This window comes from Drosophila nasuta, chromosome 3 (genome assembly GCF_023558535.2).
Source record: "Drosophila nasuta strain 15112-1781.00 chromosome 3, ASM2355853v1, whole genome shotgun sequence".
NCBI lineage: Eukaryota > Metazoa > Arthropoda > Insecta > Diptera > Drosophilidae > Drosophila > Drosophila nasuta.
This window is the reverse complement of record NC_083457.1, coordinates 28,359,267-28,380,788: the sequence shown is the minus strand read 5'-3', so window position 1 is coordinate 28,380,788 and position 21,522 is coordinate 28,359,267. Positions and strand designations below refer to the sequence as shown.

The 21,522-nt window shown below is 38.9% G+C and overlaps 1 protein-coding gene across 1 annotated transcript; it reads right to left on the bottom strand.

Moving 5' to 3' along the window:
* Positions 1-2,694: 2,694 nt before the first annotated feature.
* Positions 2,695-4,301, bottom strand: LOC132790286 (gamma-butyrobetaine dioxygenase). Its single transcript, XM_060798771.1, has 2 exons — positions 3,277-4,301; positions 2,695-3,211 (listed from the first exon to the last, which is right to left on the bottom strand). Exons 1-2 carry the CDS (start codon positions 4,122-4,124, stop codon positions 2,890-2,892), a joined length of 1,170 nt encoding a protein of 389 aa, XP_060654754.1. The 5' UTR covers positions 4,125-4,301; the 3' UTR covers positions 2,695-2,889.
* Positions 4,302-21,522: the final 17,221 nt, after the last annotated feature.

Below are 21,522 nucleotides of genomic sequence, written 5' to 3'. Positions count from 1 at the left end.
TACTTCTATTACTTTTAGTTTGATTTCAATGCGACTCAGGCGGAGGCGGGCATGCATGACGCAACCCATTCATTTGCCACACACACACACACACACATACACAAAGAAATGCGCCAATGTGGCAAGCATATTCATATTGCTTGAAGGAAAAAACGGAGAAGAATTGTCGCACTTGAGTTGATTTAATTCAATTCATGGACAGACAATGATTGCGTCAATTGCCGCATGTTTATCATTGTGACAGCCAAAGTTCTGTCCAGATCTTGGCACGAATCTGGGACACAAACCCTTCTTCATCACTTTATCTCTCTCTCTCTCTCTTTCGTTCGCGGAAATTGTGGAAATTGTATGTAAGCGTTTTAGTTTGCCAATTGTGTTGTGTGCGCCCTCAAACCCGAGTCGCTGTCTGTCTGTCTGTCTGCTCTTGAAATGTGTCTACAAATTGAGCGCATTATTTGCAACGCGACAGCATTTTGGCAAGGGTTTCTCTTGGTCTTGCTCTCTTGGCCTTGTTTACATAATGGCCAGCGGTGTCAGTCTTCGTCTCCGTCTCCGTCTCGGTGTTGGTGTTGGTGTCAGTGTCACAGTGAATATGTTTGCCACCTTTTGTGGCAACTGTGCCAATTAGTTGGTCATATCGAACCCCGTGCCCTGGGGTGCAATATAGCGCAGGTTTTCAATTACACATTATGGTTGGGGCAGTAAAAGAGTTTCGTCTTTTTTCTTGGCCCAAAAGCCACCGACCAGAAATTGGATTTGCGACTGTTTTTTTTTTCTTCGTTGTTGTATTTTTTTTGCTTTTCGTATTTCCTCTCCCGTTATGTTGCTTTTATGTGGCAGCAATTCCATTTCATGCGATTCCCTACCCTGGCTCGTTGAGTTTTATGAACTTATAAACAAGAGGAGGCAGGAGACTTGCGAGACTCTTTGAAGCGAGGCGAGTTGAAGTTGCAACCCTTTTGTCAGCTGTTGCTGTTGCTGTTGCTGCTGCTGCTGCCTTGGCTTGGCTTGTCTTGGCTTGGACTGGCATCTACAACATTCTCCAGCTGCTTATTATGTGGATTATTAGAGGGATTTACTTGGCTGGCATGCACAAATTCATGTGCTCTCTCCCTTTCCCTTCCCTTCCCTTTCCTTACCTTCTCTATTTGCTCGCAAGCTGAAAATCAGATGCCGAGTGTGTGTGTATTTCGTGTGTCTTTCGTGTGCTTTGTGTGTTTCTTGCTGGCATCAATGACATAAATAAAAAGATTTGCTAAGGATTTGCCAGTGGGTAACCGCACCCAAAAAAACACAAACACATACAAAAATGAACAAAAAATAACAACAGCCAGAACAACAACAACAACAAAAACAAGAACATCTACGGACTGCTTCCGGCACTGCCAAAAGGTGCCGTCAAAATGTGGCAATGCCGTAAAAATCTTTACCCGAAGGTGTGTGCTTGTGTGTTTGTGTGTGTGTGTGGATGGGAAGAAGGACATTCTGGCTTGTTGCTTGTTTAAAGGGTTTTTTGTCTCTGTGCTTGGCAACACATTTGCGTGATTTACAGACGACACTAAAAGCTGCCGACACTTCAATGACTGTTTACCCCATTCTCATACTCTTTCTCTCTCTTCCTCTGGCTTTTTCACAAATTGATAAACACGCCACAAAAGTAACTCAGCAATACTCGCCACAAATACTGATTCACTCTGCCACTGATAACAGGCATCTGCATTAAATTCTATTCAATTCAATCTCTGCTCAAAATTTTGCTCAAGTAAACAATGACGTGTCGCGGACTTTCACTTGTTGTCATGTGTTTACTTCACTTTTGTGTTTGCTTAATCATCCGTAATAGTATCAGGCGAGATTCCCAGCTCATTCATTAGCAGCAAGATTTCAGCTAGTTTTATAGTTTGTTGCCAGCGCCATGCGCATCACATGTTTACAGCGAGTCTGCCGATAGATTAAATTCTATTGAAGCAACTCTTTTGTTTTTATATACTCAAATGAAATGAGCAGAAATAAAGTATGACAAATAAACTGTTCAGTCATTAATTTTACACTAAAACGAAATTCAATTTATATTGATATGCAAATTGTTTAAAAAGTGTAAATTAACATGTAATAATAATTAGATTCTCTCAACAAATTATACTATAATATGTTCCTTACATTGTTTTATTTTTCACTAAGCTAATCTGATTAAGTCAAAAGGCCATATTTGCCTGTACTCTTTTTTTATTTTCTTTACACTTGTAAGCTACTAAAGTGTTCAATAAATTAAAGATAATAATTTGCTTAAGTTCTGCAATGAACAATTTGTTCTTTCCACTGGGTAAAACATTCAGATAACATAAACAGATGATTAACAAGAGATTAACATTAAAGAGTATTGATATATTTGAATATATTTGTATCATATCATATATATTTAGAATGAAGTCTATTTTAAAATATGATTACTATAAATTAAATTCTTTAGTCAGCAGCTAGCAATATATTATTTAATAACCTCATTGACGATTTCATTAACTAAGCATACTTAAATTTGAATTTGACTTTAATTTGTAGACCAACTAAAACTATTAAAATCACTGAATTGCCATAATTCAATTCAATCACTACAGAATAGACTATAAATAGTCTTTATCATAACTAATTTAACAAGGTGTTATATAATTTGACATGAGTAAATGCACTTAAATGTATATTTCAAACAATATTATTATGGTAATTTATTAGAAATTATTGTACATGATTTGAAGCTGATGTTATTGCTGAAAACGTGCCGCATGTTGACCTCGTAGTGAGTATTTTGTTATTCACGTGTTTTGCTCACTGATAAGCCGATAGCTGAGCGATAGCAAGCATTCTATAGATAGTTGAGATTGAGTGGCGCAACTACTTGCAATAGCCTTGGGCATGCCGCAGCACACGCCACCGAGAGAAAGCAATGTCCCAATCGACGAAGGCGCCAACAATGTGTCGAACATTGCGATCCGTGTCATCGTAGCCCGTGCGTCCATGGACCATGCGCAGGTTATCGAACGTAAGCACATCTCCGGGTGTGGTCTTGAAGGTGCATGCCTCTACGTTGGCCAGCTGGATAAACAATGCCATCGCCTCGTACCATGGACGCACTTGCCCCGCTGCCACACTAAAGTGACTGTCGCGCTGTGGAATGCTATGGTTGATGCGCTTATACCGGCCATTCGCATCGAGGCTGCCAAACAGTGGAGATAGTTGAGCAACTAGCGAATAGCTTGAATAAAAAAATAACAAACTTACTTGATAACAGGCTCACGCCAAATGTTATGGAAGCTCAACTCCTTGTCGCTGCCAATGTCCGCCCAATCCACAGGCGTTTCACAGAGCACCTGGAAGGCTCTGGGATGTCGTTGGCGCAGCAAGTCAGCCACATGGAAGGCATCGCTCAGCAGATTCCAACCGCCCGGCGAATCCGATTGTTCCAACGTGTGCAGCAGCGTCACACCCGGCTTGTACTCAAAGTAGGGCATATCTGTGTGCAGTGGCAACGGAGCTGCCAAGTAGGCATAGTTACTGGCTCCAGGCTGAGCACGCACGCTCCACTCGTCGCCATACGTGGTGCGTCGCATGAACCCAACGCGGTTGCACAACTTGCGCAGCACATCTGCCTCCAGTGGCGCCTGCTTGATCAGCGCCACGCCATAGACAACCAAATGATGCAGCCACTCCAGCAGTACTTTATCTGAACTGAGCAACTCTTGATACCAAAACTCTCGTTGAATCAGAGTGAATTGTTTCCCCGACCAGTGACGAGGCTCGGGGCGATAAAAATCGCGTAGATATCGAGCGCGATTCGCTGGCGAGAAGTCGCGTTCTTTGAGCCAACTGTACGTGTAGCTGGACTGATGTCCATCGTTCCATTCGATGTGCAGTGCTTGCTGTGCCATACACCAACTGAGCTGCTGCACTTGCACCGCGGTGTCTAGGTAGTTCCAGCCATGTGGCAAGCGACTGCGTGTCTGTTGCATGTAGCACTTGGAACATTGGCAATTGTCGCGCAGCCAAATCTCGGGGAATTGCATCGCTGGCTGCTCAAAGGATGCGCGCAACAACACCAGTTCCTGCTGCAGATCTCTGCTCAGCTGCATCTTTAAGCTGTCTATCTCGACACAACCGCAGCTGGAGACGAACGAGCTGAGATTGAATTGAGACAACAGTTCAGTGACAGCTACAGCAGCAGTTGAAGCAGCAGCAGCAGCAACTAAAACATCAGCAATATAAACCGAAGCAACAGCAGCTCAAGCAGCAGCCCATGGTCAGTTTGTTAAAGACACGTGGCCCAAACAGCACCAATCGACAACGCCTAGAATCAAGCTTGTTCTCATCTATATAGGAGATCACTGTACACTGAAAAAAAAAAGTTCTACAATAAAGATAAATATAAAAATCTTAATGTCAGAAAACAGAATTTGATTCGAAGATCTTTTAATATAATGCTCAAGTTCATATTAATAAGAAGTACAAAGACAAAGTATTTTACATTATATTTTATTGTTCTTTTTTTTATTTGTTTATTATTTTACTATTTTATTCAGTTGTATGTTGTTAACCACTCTACTTACAAAACACTTATGTGATCGATTTGCGAACAGTATTTGAACCCAGGAGAACTTGTGCTCTCTTAAACAGAGCTATTAACGAAAGCCATGAAAGCTGGGTAAAAACTTTATAAGAATTTCGATGGATTACCGAGTTTAGTAAACTAAATCTAGTATTTTTGGTATTATTTTAAGACTAATGTTCTTAGTTTTAAGAATTTGTTCTTAGTTTTAAGACTTCGTTCTTAAAGTGATCTTTAAGAACATAATTTGTTAGATGAAATTTCTTAGTTTTAGAAATTTGACTTTTTTCAGTGTAGCTCTCGCCTGATGCCAGTCGAAGTCGAGCACTTATCAATCCTTTGCGATAGCTTGTTGTCGCTGTTTTGTGTTTTCGATTGTTGCTGCTGCTGGCTCAGCATTAATCTCTTTGTTTTTATTTAAAGACCACAAGCTACTCTTAAAGCCACCACACACACATATAAATAGACTTACATACACACACTCGTTCACACTCACATACATTGACAACCCTCATGCGAAATTAAAAATGCAAAATTAATTTTGCACAAAATTGCAAACGTTTGCAATTCTGCATAATTGTTTGTCATCAACATGACTTGCCTTCCCCTCCTCCCTGCAGCCGTTCCTCTTCAATCTTTGCTCATTCAACTGCCTTTTCATGGCAGCTCTGTCTGGCCCAAAGCCCCCGCACTCTCCTCCGCATTGAATCGCTGTCAATCATTGTTAGGCGCATTGATCACTTCATGCGCCATGTTGCACATTCGTAACGTATCATCGCATCGAATCGCATCGCATATCGACATGCACCTTCCCCTGCTGATTGCAATATATTCAACTTCTGACAAGAAAATGCAGGCAACACAATAACCATTTTCCCAAGCAGCAGCAACAACAATCGAAATGAAGAACAATATATGGCGCGATTTTTAATTATCACTTTCGCATTTTACTTTCTGTTCATTGTTGCTGCACACACACACACACATACAAGCATATCTATCATTCACATTGCCTAGGCAAAGCTGCATTTTCCATTTTCATTCAGCTACGTTTTTCACGCCTCAGACAAAGAACACACAATCTGTGAATGCTCAGCTTTTAGCTACGGAAAGTTGTATTACACTCGCTTACAAATTTTGGGCATTTAAAATGGTTTGAAAAGTGTGTCAAATTTTAAAAAAACTTGTAAATTTATTTTTAACATTTTTGTTATATTTATTTAAAATATTTGACGAATTTCTTGTAGTGCACATTTTTATTTGCATGCTGCTGTTAGAGCATTTGAATTTCGTTTTATTTGGCATTTTCATATTTCTATGGAATGTTTTATGCTTTGCAGTGAAGGAAACTGAGGGGAGGAAACAGTGAAAATGCGCAGCAAAATATCCAGAGGTAAAAGCAGTCAAAGCCAGAAAACTTTATTGTTTTCAATTAAAAACATTTTACATGCAAAACATTCGCATCTATGTAAACGAGTAACTCGGATCCATTCACTCAGTATTCATGCAAACAACAGCTACAACAAACAACAAGCGACAGCAACAACAACAACAACAACTACAACAACGAGAAACAACAAACAACAGCATCAAATTCATCAAGAACGCACAATTGCAATGAAATGAAATGTAATGAGGTGTAATGAAAATGCATTCAAGTGTTGTTGCCTGACAGTTTTCCAACTGCACTTAACAATAATCATAATCAACAGCAGCAGCAGCAACAACAACAACAACAATTCGATATCGATGCAAATGCCATTGAGAGAGCTTTATTCCCTTGAGAAGATATTCGTTTCGCTTCGAACTGAAATCCTTTTCGGTTGCAATGGCATCACGGTAAACGGCTCAAGTTAATTTAATACTTGGCCATATTATTGCTAATTGGTCTTACTAAGCTCCCCTTCTAATCAAGTTTATTACATAATTGTTGTGCTGCCCAAAGTCGACCGCAAAATTCAATAAATTTACATGCACATAAAAGTTAAACCATTACCCAAATTAAACTACGTACATGCAAAACGGAAACCGCAAAATCAACGGGAGATAATATGCTTAAATAGCCGACTTGCTACACTAAGCGATACCCTATAATAAATTTTATTGGTTGCTGAAAAGTTTAATAAAAAATAAAATAATAAGAAGAATAAGTTAATAAAATAATGACAATAAAAATTATAACGTATAAAAAAAAATCTGCTAGAGATACTTTTATGTTAAAATTCTTAAATCAAAACCCAAATTCTGCTTGAAATTGTTGCTCAAATTCAAGAATATATTCTTTATTGAAGAATGAAAAATTGTTTAAATTGAATATAATAGAACGAAAGCCTTCTACAATTTTGATTGTTTAAAGTAAATAAAAAAATTATTAGTTTCTTTTGGGTTTTTTATATTTTGTTGCGTTTATATTACTTAAAATTTTAACATTTACCATTAAAATTCGAACTGAATAGATTTTGGTTTAGATCCAATAATCACAATAATACGCTTAATTTCTACATACTGAGATAATTGTGATAAACAGGAAAGGGAATTGTCAGTCAAGATTCAAAATTTTAAGAGAGAGATCTTGGAGATCGTAAGTCCAGAATTTCTTCTCTAAAAACAATATTGAAAATAGAATTCGCGTTTAAAGAATTTTTCAATCTCGAATTTTTGATATAAATATTTTAATCTGGAATTGTTAATTTAGGTATTTTTCTTAAAGCTAAACAGTTCTGAATAAAAAATCCAAGATTTCAAATATATTTTTTATTAATTTCACGATGCAGCACACCCTTTTATCTCATGTTTCTACAGGGTATCATTTGGCATAATAACAATGCTAATCAAATTGGTTTATATTTACAATTATCGCATCGAATTTGAATACTGAACTGTTGATACTCGTACTTTATGTTGAACACTTAAATTATTAATGAACTCGCAAATGCAACTATGCGGAAATGCCACCTGAGGGACACAACTGTGACTGCGACTGCGACTGTGACTGCGACTGCGACTATGTGCTATAATACACAAATTGAGTTCATAACAAAGCGCAGCTAACAGGCGACGACATCGTTGAATTGTGTGTGTTTCACAATGGTCGCGCTTTAGGCCTAATTAGCCTCGTGGGCAGCATTCAAAAGAGCCGCAGACCAAGGCGATGGCAACTGGCAAATGACGACAACGTCGTATCGCTCTCTCAATGAATAACAAAGCCACGAAACGCATAATTAGGCAGCGTTTTTGGAGTTTGCCTCGTTTGACATTGTTGTTCACCTTTTTCTAGTTGTTGTTGTCACACTTGAAATAGCGCAAATTGGCGCATTTTGTTGGCCGTGAAGCAAGCAGCCATACTTGAGCAGTTTGTCAACTGCGACGGCAGCTGCGACTGCGACTGCACTTCCGTTGCGAGCGTGGCCGGAAAAGCGGCCAAAAGAAACCGAAATCAAATGCAAAGCGCGGCGTACAAGGCTCAAGATGTGGCTGCTGCTTTGGGACACATAAATAAATGCGCCACAAATCCAAATCCGTAAATATGATTAAGTGCCAAATTTATTTACAGCTCCCCCCGTTGCCTTTAAAAAAAAGATGTGGAAAATAACTGAGAAAAAAAAGAGAAAGGCAGGAAGGTCGCATATACGCTAAGTATACGCTGAGGTCGCAACTGCTTAAAAGCCCAAAAGGGTCTGTTGCATAAGCCGCAGCAGGCCACCTGCCGGAAGCCGCGTGGCAGCCGCGAGTGTGGCAATGCCTTGGGCCTGGACTCGAGGCTTAATATGGCAACGTTCCGCTGTCGACCAGCGGGCCAGGGCAACTCGATTACAATTACGTGCGCTAATTGCACTTTAAACGCGTCCGAGCTTGTCACGGCAGCGCTTCACATCCGCTTCAGCTCCTCGTTCCGGCCACACACACACACACTTTTTGTTCCCCCTCATATTCTTATACACATATATTTTTTATATGTATATATACATTTTTTAATATTTATTATTTTTTTTTTGCATTTTTTTTCTGACGTTTCCTGCAACTACATAAATTTGCAAACATGAGCGCATTATAACTCCCATATACATAGGTTGTTAGATTTCTAGGCATCCTTTCAGACCGACTGGCTTGGTGGTTGCCTGCCAGGACTACTTGTATTGTAATAGCCTGCCACAGCTTTCCAGTCGTCCACGTTCACGTCCTTGTCGTCCTTGTCGTCGTCGTCGTCGTTGTAGTTGTCGTTGTTCGCCTCGCAGCTGCCGTAATTCAAAGTGACGCTAAATTTAGTTTAATACACATGCAAAGTTACCATGGAGACAAATGTTAACTTTCTTAATTGAAAAAAATAAGCAAATTGTTGGTGTGCATTCTCTGGAGAAAATGTCGCGTGCGACAATATCTAGAGTGAAAAAACTTATACCAAAACATTTTTTATTTCGACTAAAGATGAACTCTATAGCACTTTAATTGAAGATATTTTGCAAGCTGATTTTGGAATTATTTTTCAGTTTCAAGGTAATGACAAAAATCAACGAATTTATTATATTTTATCATAAAACAGTAAAAGTTCCTAATGTCAATCTTAGCTCTAAAGATACTACTAACGTCGAGCTATGAGAATAACGCTTACTTATTTTTAAAAGTGTTTCAGTTTATAGTTTTTCCACTGCAAACAGTGTCGCACGGACATTTTTTAGTTACCCATATACATTTTCAGTTTTTGGAAATAACTCTTTAGTTATTAGAATAACATAATAAACGCTTCACATTTCTTTAAGCAACTTATGAATCTTTAAAATGCTCTGCCATCACAGAATCTATCTAAATATTATCTTTTTAAAAATTTGTCTAAGTGAGGCCCAAAAGCATATTTGTATTTGGCAGCTGTCTTCTCTCTTTCACGTCTACATTTTTCAAAGAAAATTTGTTACTTTTACTCTTAACTAACTAGTAAGGATAAGAGGCAACTCTCTCTATTTAGTGTGTTTTATAGAGTTTTAATAATAAAGTATGCTTTTAGTTCATATATACTTGCTCAAATACCAAAATAGTGTTAACTGAATATTGAAAATGTCTCACAAATTAATGTGTGATTGGTTTTATGTTAATGTTTATTTATTATTTCATAAGTTTAATCCTTAATTATTAATGTATTTAGTTTATTGATCAATTAAATTATTTTAATATATTCGTCGCGATCGTCGTTAGCACGTCTTGCTTTTCTCGTCGTCGTCACAAAAGGTATATTCTAAGTATATTCTATCGACTTCCTTCTCAATCGATACTCCTTTCTTCCTATCATTGATAGGTGGATAGATTAGCGTTGCCAGACCCATTCCCACATTAATTCAAAACTATTTAATACCTTTGTCTAACCTGAACCTCTATAATTTTAAAAAGCCTTCAAAAGTTAGCTTTTTTTTAAAAAGTAAGGGGTTATTTCTTATCCTTATTAAAGAAAAGATTGCATGCCGATTTGATCATTTCTACTTAGACCGATTAAATTTATATACAATTTAGAGAGAAGCAAATATTTGTGGGCTTATTACTAAAAATTATACTAAACCAATTTCTAAATTAAAAGTATATTTTCACCATTTCAAAATCTGCAAAATATCGAAATTGCTTTCAATTTTTTGCAGCAATTTAACCGTAAGTTTCATCAAACTCACAAACGCAATTAAAATTAAGAGCTTTATGCTAGCCTGATATAATTGTGCTTATTCAGAACTCCAAAAACATTCATTCGCTTCACATTCATCCACTGTGCAGTGCCAACATAAATAGCCCACCACCTCAACACTCACCTCTCCGGCCCCTGGTTGGAAGGCAAGGCAAAGGCATTGTAACGGCAGCAAGTGGCCCCTATAATGGCCCAAGGCGTAAGTCCATATCCGTCCGTCCGTCCATCCGTCTGTCCGTGTGCGCCTATGCGCCTGACTGCCTCTGGCACAGCCACAGCCACAGTCGTAGCCACCATTTGCAGCAGGTGAGGTGGCTAGTTGGCTGGCAGCATCTCGGCAGCTTGGCAGCTCGGCAGGCAGCAGCAGCCTGTTGGCTCTTTTGCTCATTTACACCTTTTATTACGTATGCGTGCGTCGGTGGCAAAAGCAAAGTTTGCAGTTTAGTTTGCCATTAACGTGGCCATAAGCGTGTTGGCCATAGCTCGAACTGCCAGCCAGACTACCTGCTTGCTATTCATATGCAAAACTGTCAGCGAGATGTGTCACAAAAGTTGAACGCAAGCGAAGAAAACATAAAGTGTGGAAGTAAAAGTTGTGTGGCAACCCAGCCTGAAATCAAAGTCATGCATTTATGGCTCAATGCATTGTGTGAGTGTGTCTCTCTCTACATGTATGTGTGCGTAGCTGCTGCCTGTGTGTGTGTGTGTGTGTGTGTGTGTGTGCTGTCAAAACCGAAGTTCAGTTGCCACTAGTTGGTAAGATGTTTCTTAGCCGGCTGCTTGCGGGCAAAACTTTTTAATGTGAAAAGTGCAAAGAAAGTGCACTCGCCCCAGACACACACACACGCACACTCACGAACACACACACACACACCGCACACACATGTCATTTGGCTGGCCTGCTCTGCTCGCAGAATGTCTCTGCATTTTAATTTACTGCATACCTTGAGGCGAATCGCCTTCGCCTTCGCTTTGCCTTCGCCTCGCATGCCAAGTGGCAAAGTCCAATGTACGCTGACTTGTTGCCTTCTACACACAAGCACACACACACACACATGACATACACACTTACACACACTCAGCTTACACACATGCTGGCTGTGTGTGACAAAGTGGCGCTGCGTTTTTGCATTTTACTGCAAATTAAAGGATTTCTTTTGCCTTTTGCAAGCTGACAACTTAAGATACTTAGGCATAAAAAGCCTGTCATAGCATGTCTGGCCCCGCTTCCCACCTCTGCTCCCACCCCCTGCTCCCTCTTCCCCTCTTCGCATGTGTGCTGTGCTGTGCGTAAAGAGAATTAAGTGCGCTGCGCTTTGTTGAAAATCACTCGAAACAAAGCCAAGAGCTGCTGCGGGCCATCATCCAATGCTGACTCCAGCCTCCGCAACTCTGGAATCTCTGACTCTCGACTGAGATTCTCGCTGTTCTGCTGCTGCAGCTGGAGTGGCATGCGGGGTCGTCACCGACATCAACATTTTGCGCCCTCCAATGCGTTTTCTGGCCACGCCCACTAGTCTTTGTTGTTGTTGTTGTTGATGATGATGTTGTTGCCAACACCTTTTTCGCCTGCGTCCATTTTATTATTTGTCTTGATTATTATTTTCCATTTGTGCAAAATTAAAATACAACAAAAATTGTGTTTTTTTCTGCATAGAAAAAAAACATAAAAAATAACCGACAACAACAAAAGGACAACAGCAAATGCAAGCGCCATTCAACCGCAAACACTGTGAAAGGGCGTGCCAGCAGAAGATGAGGGAGTGAGCTGAGCAGAGGGGAGAGGGGAAAGCGGAGAAGGGAGCAAAGCAGGGTGGCAATGCGCATGAATAATGTGAAACTGAAAACTTTTCATCAAAAATCAGCCAAGGGCTAAACTGGACATGGAACAGGCAGTCGGCAGTCGGCTGGCAACGACAATGTCGTGCCTTGGACACTTCCCCTCCCCTCATCTCTCATCTTGGCCTCATCTTGGCCAGCTCAGCTAGAGCAAAAAAAGAAAACCGTTGCTGCTGCTGTGACAGGCTGCCAGAGAAAAGTCCGCTTTGGTGTGACAAATCAAAGACTAACACAGCGCTTTGGTTAGAGCACAGAACACACGCTTCGTTGAGTGGCGACTACAGCTCCCCCTTCCCTTTCCTTCCCCCCCTCAAGATGCCAACAATGCCAACCGAAAAGTAGGCGGGAGGGGGAACATAGGCGAGGACAGATGGCTAGCCAAAACCCTCAACTGAAAGCCACAGTTGACAGCTGCAGTTGGTTAATGGCAAAGTTAGGCGCATCATGTTTGCAATCAACGCTCCTCTTTAAGCCAGACACAACTCAACACATCAAAATGTATCAGGTTGCAGTTGGGCATTGCTATTCAAATGGCCAGAATCCGTTATATGGATATGAGTTAAACTTGGGAATAAAAGCTATGAAATTACAATAATTTGAAAAGTGTGTAGGCAAATTTGCTTGTTAAAGACGATTTGCGATTCTTTACATTGTTATGTTTGAAGTAAAAAGAATTTACTTAACTTCAATTATTTTACTCAATTTGAAACACATTTTTTTTACCATTTATACTAATTCGTCTATCAAGCAATTGAGAAAGCTACATTCGAGTGTGCGCGACTATAAGATACGCACTACACATTTCCAATAAAATCAAAAATCTTGCGGTATTATTCTTAAAATATACCTAATTAATATACTAAGACATACTATCATATTCAAAATTTACTATAGAGTACAAAATATTCCAAATTATCTACCAAAACAACTCAAAATATACCATAGAGAACAAAATATACCAGATAGTCTACCTAAGCAACACAAAATAAAGCATAAATTACAAAATATACCAGATTTTGAACTACAGCAACCAATTCCCAACTACTGCAACAGTTTTTAGTCATATAAAGTTATTTCCCAAATAGCTTCTATGATTTTAGGAATCATAAAGAGTGTAATTAATTGTGTGTATCAAAAATAATTTACCTTTAAGTAATTAATAACCGTTTCGTAAACATTTGATAAAATACAATTTTTATCTAAAATAAAATTTATAAGTTGTTGTAAGAGATAGATTAAACATACTATGCATCGATTACTAAGAAATTTCATTCAATGATAATTAGAAGAACACTCTCAAAATTGGCATGTTTATTTAATATTAACTGCGTGTTCATATCAAATATTCAGAATCTAAAATAAATAAAAGTTAGTGTTGCTTTCGATTTTCACTTAGAAAAGAAATTTAATTAACGTAGAAAACATTAAGTGTTCACATTGTATTTAATTTACTGCAGCATGTATTTTGTGAATTTAAACACATTTATTTTATACACATTGTTTAGTAATTGAAATGGGTTTTAGCGAAAATTATTGTGTTGCACATTGTGAGCAGCTTGTAATTATTGCACCAAAAATATATCCCACTCTATGCAGTGTTTCCTCAGTGTCTTTAAAAATGTGAAATATATATTCCAGTTTATGCATTTGCAGTTATGAGAAAAACAACAACAACAACAACAGCAGCAGCGACGAACTGTATACCTTTTTGAATGGGGCTCGTCTCTAATCAGAGCGCGCCTGCAAACAATGGGAACAGCGGAACAGAAACTCGAGCCCCTCGCATCCCTCGCTAGACTCGTACTCAAGCAGAGTCCATTAGGGGTGCGGGTGTTTGGTATTGTAATGAAAAAAGGGAAGAGCAACCAAGCAACCCAAAGGGTGGGGAGAGGGGTTTGAGACAGTGAGGGGGTTGCTTGTTGCTTTTGGCATTGTTCCTGCTGCAGTTGCACATGCGATGCGATGCGATGTTTTATATTTTTGCCATATATTTTACTCAGCACAAATTTATTTGCGGCTGCAATTTCAATTCCAGAACAAGTTCCCTCTCCCTCTCCCTCCTCCTCTCCCTCTCTCTCTCTCTGTCGCAGTGTGCGCCTTTCTCTTTCTGTTTGCAACTGCATTTGTTATTGTTGCGGCTGTAACTTTGGTTAATGCTTTGCATTTTGTGGCCACAACGAAAGGCTGCAGTGGATGCCACTTCTTTTATCACTCTCTTCTTATTTTTTGGTTGTTGTCGTTGTTGTTGTTGGCGTGGGTGTTGTGCAAATTTTCAGCCTTTAAATAAATCCTTAAGCAATTTGTCAATGCTTTAAGTAAAGTATTTCTATTTTGTGGCATGGCAGAGAGGAAGGCAAATAATTCCGCATCCCCAAACCAATTGCTGTGACTGTGTTAATTGTTTTTGTAAAGTTTTTAATAACTGCAGGCAGGCAGGCAGGCAGGCAGGCAGGCTGAAAAACTCGCACTCAGAAGTGCTCTGCTCTCTGCCAGTCAACAGTTTGCCCTGCCATCAGTCTCATTATTTATTTGTAATTTAATAAACCAAACGGCAAAGCTTGTTTTGAGATGGAGACGGAGACGTAGACGTAGCTGTTTGACAGCCCGGAACTGCCTTTGGCCAACTGACTGTGACTTGGCTAACGGATTGTGTTCGCCCTCGCTCTTTACTGATTGCTCTCCTTTTCCATCTCCATCTTCAACTGTGAGTTGTTGCTCCTGCTCCTTGGCAGCAATTGATTTTATGTGAAAACTTTTGATTTTTATGACTTTTTGGCTGCCGCAGGTCGCGTCTCAATTTTTTGGGGCACGTCAGCTTGAATTTATTTGCCGCTGTGCATATTTTAATGAGGCATTAAAGTGTGATTCTAATGCCAAAACTCTCCCCACACACACAGAGGCACACTCGTAATTTATGAGCAACTAAATATTTGCCAAAGCCAAAAGGCGAATGGGGAATGAGGAACGGAAATGAGAGGGGAGAAGCGGTAGAAGTGGAAGCTGCTGTGTGTTTGCCTTTTGCCTGGTCCAATGTTTGCCTGCGTTTGCCGTTTTTAACACTCGATTACTTTAAATGCTTCCTCGTCCTGCATTTGACTTTGCTTGTCAATATTTGCCTTTGGCTTAACTAGCACACACACACACACATACACGCACGCATCACACACACACACACACACATAGGGTGAGTCTCCCTTTGCCTCATAGCTCTTGAAAATTTGCTTAGTTGCCATCTCGCCGAGCATCAGCATATTTTTGCTAGCACTTGTTTGCCAAGTTTGCCGTCGACTTATGTAATGAGTATTTGGTTACACAAATCTCTGGAGCAGGAGCAACCACCATCACTTGCCACTTGCCACCACCAGCTGACCCCAGTCTTTCGGTTGCTTATTGAAATGATGCTTAAATTACTGAGCAAATGGCTCATTTATCAAGTGGCCTTCGGCGTTGTTCAATCCATTGACAACTTGCCCAACAACCCAATTATGCGTTTACAACCAACGCAGAGAGCGCGACCTGTCACACACTGACAGCAAAAGCAACAGCAACAACAGCAACAACAATAACAACAACAACTCACACACACACATGTCGATTAGCTACGCCTATGAACCTCGATAAAGTGTTTCGCCTCTGCCATGGAAATTTCATTAAAAATGATTTAAGGCAATTTACACAGACACAAGTTATCGCTCATCCGCCACGTTGACTCCGCTGTGTACGCTGTTCATGCTGCACTCGTCGCATTCATCGCCAGCGGGCGCATAAATTAAAATGTTTTGCACCATTGGGGCGAGCGTTGATTGACATGATGAGGCACTGCCCACTGTCCAGTTACTGTTCTCCGCCATGTTAAGCGCATATCCCAGCTTCAGTTTCAGCTTCAGCTTCGGCTTCAGCTCTCACATCATGTCCGATTAACGCACTAGTCTGTCTGATAATTCAATTTTTCCGCCTTTTCCCAGTTGCAGCATATCATGTTGGGCTATAATATGCTTATAGCACGGTAATTTGTGTCATAGACTGCGGTGGCTTTATTTTGGCAACACTATTGAAAGTTGGGCAGAGCAGTTTAATATTTAAATACATTCAGATTTCACTTGATTTTCTTTGGAAAATAAGCTTTATAGGCAATCCATTAAATAAAATGTACTTATTAGTGATGCTGTACATTGATTAAGATTGGCGATAAATTAAGATTACCGTACCAAACTTTATAATCAAAAGAGTGTTATACAAAATGAAAGCCTTTCATTTAAGTTGTCCTACTTTAATTCCAAAAAAGCTGAAGTTAAGAATTAAATTAAAAAAAGCAATTGTTAAGGTTTTGTTACTACTTCTCTTATTCCCAACAAACTTAAAATTCTGTTCTTTTAATATTCAATACTTTATTAAAAATAAAGTAATTTTTGTATAAAATACACACAAAGAACAAATGTAGATTAAAAAGTAGAGAGAGATTATTAATTTTAGGTTTTTCCATTCAAAAAACAAGATTAAGAGCTCATACTTCAGGAGTGGGCAATCTACATAGATATTTTGTAAAGTTTTAATCTTGATTTAAAATTAAATTGAACTTTCGTGGGTCAATTTTGACATTATATAAACTTGATTTTAGATTTTTGTACGTTTTTATATTCTATGCACTTTATTTAAAACCAAGTAATGTAAATAAAATACTCTATAAAGGATGTTCTATAATCACAAACTTATTGTGTACCAATATAATTTCTTTAACGAAATCTGCAATACAATCTCTCACTGCATTTTCTCTTTTCTTTTTCCTTGCTATTATCTTCAACACTTCAAGTATGACAAAAAAAAAGCCATTAGACTAACTAATGACAGAAACTAGTTGCAATCTTAGCACAAATCCAAACAGTATGCAATCTGATTTAGCATTTGTAAGCAACATGCCACAGCACAAACAGCTTCCATCTCTGTGCTTGTTGCGCAGCTGCAACGGCGACAAATATTAATTTAATGTTTAATGCTTAAAACAAATTTAGCAAGCAGACATTTGCGTCTTTGGTGTCACGTTGTTGCTCCTGATACAACCTGCCATATTTATTTCTGTGTGCATTGTGCGTTTAATGTGCCTTGATTTACATTAGTTTAAGCAGTGCGCGAGAAAACAACAAAACAAAAAAAACAAAAACGACGCTTAAGGAGAAAAGCAGCAAATTGAATTTGCCGCATAAAAAAGCGGAGAACAACAACAACAATAACAAAATTGCCCCTGCTGCTTACCTTCTCGCTGTGTTTCTTCTTTCTGGCTGCTCGACACAATATGCAAATAATCTAAAAATTTATAGGCTTTTGTTTGGTGAGCTGCTGCGTGGCAGACTGAACGGTTGCTGCGGGTGGTGTTGGTGGAAGAGTGGCAGAGTGGCAGACTGTTGGCTGCCAGCGGGGCATCAGCTGGTGGCAAGGAATATAAGGACTGCCTTAAGTTTGAGTGGCATGCGGGTAAGCTGGCTTATTATCTTTTATGAACTGAACTGCCTCTTTTGGATTTGGCTTAAGGTTTCTCTAGATTGTGTTGCATGATTGATGTGCCGTTGCCATTGCCGCTGCGTGTGCTGCATGTGTAGTTGTCATACACGATGCTCATCAAGCAATGTGACATTGCTCACAAGCAAACTTGACATTTCTTCGATGTTTTTTTTTTCTTTCGCAAAAAGTTCATTACGCTGAGCCAGCTGAATGGTGGAGGCAAAGGGGGTCCGAGAGGAGACTGAACAGTTTCTATGCATGTTCAAAATCCATTAAAACACTTGAGCCGTTGGCAGACGCGACGCGGCTCTCGAAATACCAACAACAACAACAACCGTGGGTAAGAGAGCAATGAGAATGGGAATGGGAACAACATCAAAATGCATTTCCGTTTAGAGTGAAGGCTGCTTTGAAGGCAGCAACAACACTTAGACGCAACAGCATTTGCCCCATTCCAGCAACGCCTTCGCTCTCGCCTGTTAACTGTTATTGATATTGCATTTTTTAGCATTTTTTTTTTGTTGTAATTGAAACAAGATGTGAAGTCGCTGAAGTCGCCAAGAAATTCGCCTTGTACTTATCGCACAGGGCCATCAATTGTCTGACTAAATGTCCTTTTACCGTTGCCATTCACGTTACTGTTGTTGTTGTTGCTGCTGCTGCTGCTTCCAAGCGGATAACTGTCTAAATGACACTTAAGCATGTGTTTAAACATGCCAAGCACTCGCCTCTCACTCAAACTATGCAACAAGCGGTGGCAGCATCAGTCGCATAGGGTTGACAACATCACCAAAGTTCAGCCAGAACCTGATGCTCTTGCTGCTGCTGGTTGTTGGTTGCCGCCTGTTGGTTGCTGCTGTCGATGCGCTGATAAGTCTTTAGTCTCCCCTCCACTTCCCCCCTTCTCCTGCTCGATGTGTGTTTGTGCCACGCTCAGCTCGCATCTTGTGTCGTCTCGAGTTCAGAGCGAAAGGCAAGTGCCAATGTTGCCAATGTTGTTGGGTAAACTCATAATTGGAATTAATTATGCATTCGCACTTTGCGGACAACTTTTCGAGTGGTTTGAGTGGTTACCAGCTCCGTCTCAGTTTGTGTGCTATCTCTACACACACACACATTGGTTTCGCCTCGTGTATGTGTGTGCCACTTTAATTGTCCAAAGGAGAACACCCAACGCCTAGATAAATCGTCTAAAACATTGACTGGCAAGGGGTTAAGTGCAAATTGCAGTTATCGTAACTATTCTTTGACGCTCCGCAAACCCAATGACACTTGCTTAAAGCTCCGCATTCTGTCAGCAATTAGATTTTAGTATAATGGCATTGACACTCGAAAAACTTTCCTCTGCCTAGTCAGCTCTGAGCTTTTTGAGTTATGAGAACAATAACAAGAAGTTGAACGAGGTATTTAGAAAGTAGCAAATCAGAAATGAATTGAATTTGAATTATTATTCAACTAAATTACAAACCAAATATACATTACGATTACATGAGAATAATAATAGGAAAATACTCGATAGTAAACATTACATTTAATATTTATAAAAATTTAATATGCTTATCTTCACTTTAATTATTATTAATCATTTGAAACAAATCTAAATTACGAATATAAAAACATTTTAATTTGATGAAAATAACAATAGGAAAGCAATCAATGAATTAATGTGATTTAACGGCTCACAACAAAATGTGAAAATCAATTTGATATATTTCAACGCTTCTAAACACTTTAAACTTTGTAAATCATTAAAATTAAATAGCTAAATTACAAAAATAGAAGACATTCCAATTTGATAAAAAGAATCAATTGTAAACCATAAATGTGCCTTTAAGGGTTCGTACTAAAAGAAAAGAACAATACAAAACTAATTAAATGTAAAGATTAACCTTCAAAGCATAAATATGTTTAAAAAGCTCACGCAAGAATTTAAAAATCCATTTAATAAACTTTAAGTTGTCGAATTGGCGTCAAAATTATCTTCAATGAACTTTCAGTATTCATAAAAAAGCTAAGTTACAAATAAAAAATATAAAGTCCTTTATTGTATAACATTTATATGGTTTAAAGCTTCTTTACATATTCTTAATTATCAAAAAAAATATATTAAACTAATCAATGTAATAAAGCTCATATAAAACAAACAATTTAAACCTCTTTTAGGTACTTGCAATTAGCTCACAACAAATTGAAGAACAACTATCAGCAGCATTTGAAATGAAATGAACTGAAAGTTGTACAATAATTACAACTAAGTCATTTAAAAGTATTTCATTTGTGAATTTTCGTTTATTTTGCTCCATTTAACTTGTCGAATTACTGTGAAAAGCGATTTTCAAAGCACTTTATTCAATTAGCCAAAAGCACATCAAGCAAATCCGGCACATTTATCATCCTGTTTGTGTTTTTTCTTCAGCTGAATTTTCCAGTCAGCCTAATTTGTAGCATCTTTATGAGTACTTAGGTTGAGTACTGCCCACACCTGAGACACAATAAAGTAAGACAGACAGACCGAGAGAGTGCAAGGGAGAGAGAGAGAGAGATGAGAACGAATGAGAGACCATTGTGCACTGTTTGCTTTGCTGCTTTATAATAAAGTGTTTGGTGAGGCATTATTAAGTGTCTCCATGTGTTACTCAGAGAATGAAGAAAGACAGAAACTAACACTGCACGAATGGAAATTAATTAAATTTTGACTGTCGAGCGATGACAATGGAGAGCCAACATCATGGATCAGGGATAAGCGCTAATAAAATGCAATTACCCGATTTGTAGACATTCGCAAAAGCAGAAAAGCAAGGCATGACAATGCATTTATTGTTTGCTATTACAAGCATTTGAGCATTTGAGTTGAGAGCATTTCGAGTTGTCAGTTATTTCAACGCTTCATTTCGTTTGTTTTGACAAGCCAAAAGACTTAAATCACAAATGACTTATGAAAAATACGCGAAAAACGATGGGAGAAATGACAAAAGCCGCAACCGAACTGTGAAATGTGAGAAATGAGTGAAATGAGTGAAATGCCAAAGCTGGACAATGCCAGGACATCACCCAGAGTCCAGAGTCGACCAAGACCATGTTCTTCCTTCCATCGCCTTCATTTCCTTTCCATTCCTTTTTCCTTGCCATCAACCAGGCTAAGGCTAAGACTGAGACTCAGGCTGAGACTGCGTCTGAGGCGGAGTTTGAGGCTGTGGCGCGTGTCATGAGCAAACAAGATAATGTTACAGCCAGTCAGCGCAAATTGAGCAGCATGACGATGACGACAGCAATGAAATGCTTGACTTGCTGATTACCCTGTGATAAATTGCGATGACTTTAAGAGTTCTCATTCTAATTAAAATTCAACGGTTCATTGAGTTAAATGAAACTTTACTTTATACCAGTAATTACACTTTAAACTCTGCCATTTTAAATTATATTAATTTATTGGATTGTCAATTTTTCTTTTTTTTTTTTATTAAGTGTACAAAAAAGTACGTAACACATGAATTTCAATAGAAATGTATGCATATAAATAACAACTGTGTAATTGCATTACAATAAAATAGTATTAGTAAATTATAGAAATTTCATATTTAAAATCTTAAAGTCCACTGTTGGTGATTTTTATAAGCTTTAACTTAAAATAATCAGAATAAGAATTGAACATTTTAACCACACTTACATCGAATACTTTATTACAGATCGTTGGACAATTTAAGACATAGAAGTATTGCAAAAACAAAATCATCTCACTTTACACAGAGCATCTTTCAGTCGTGCCTCCTCTCAATTGACTATTCGCTTTTCGCAGCTGCTGGCGCAAAATGCAAATGAAAACGTCTCAGCTTACGCCCAGCCAGTGGCCAGCAATATGCGGCAACCGGCCCTAGGTCGAAGGGCGGTTTGGTGGCAAGAGAGAATGTCGCGGTCGTTGGTTTTGGTG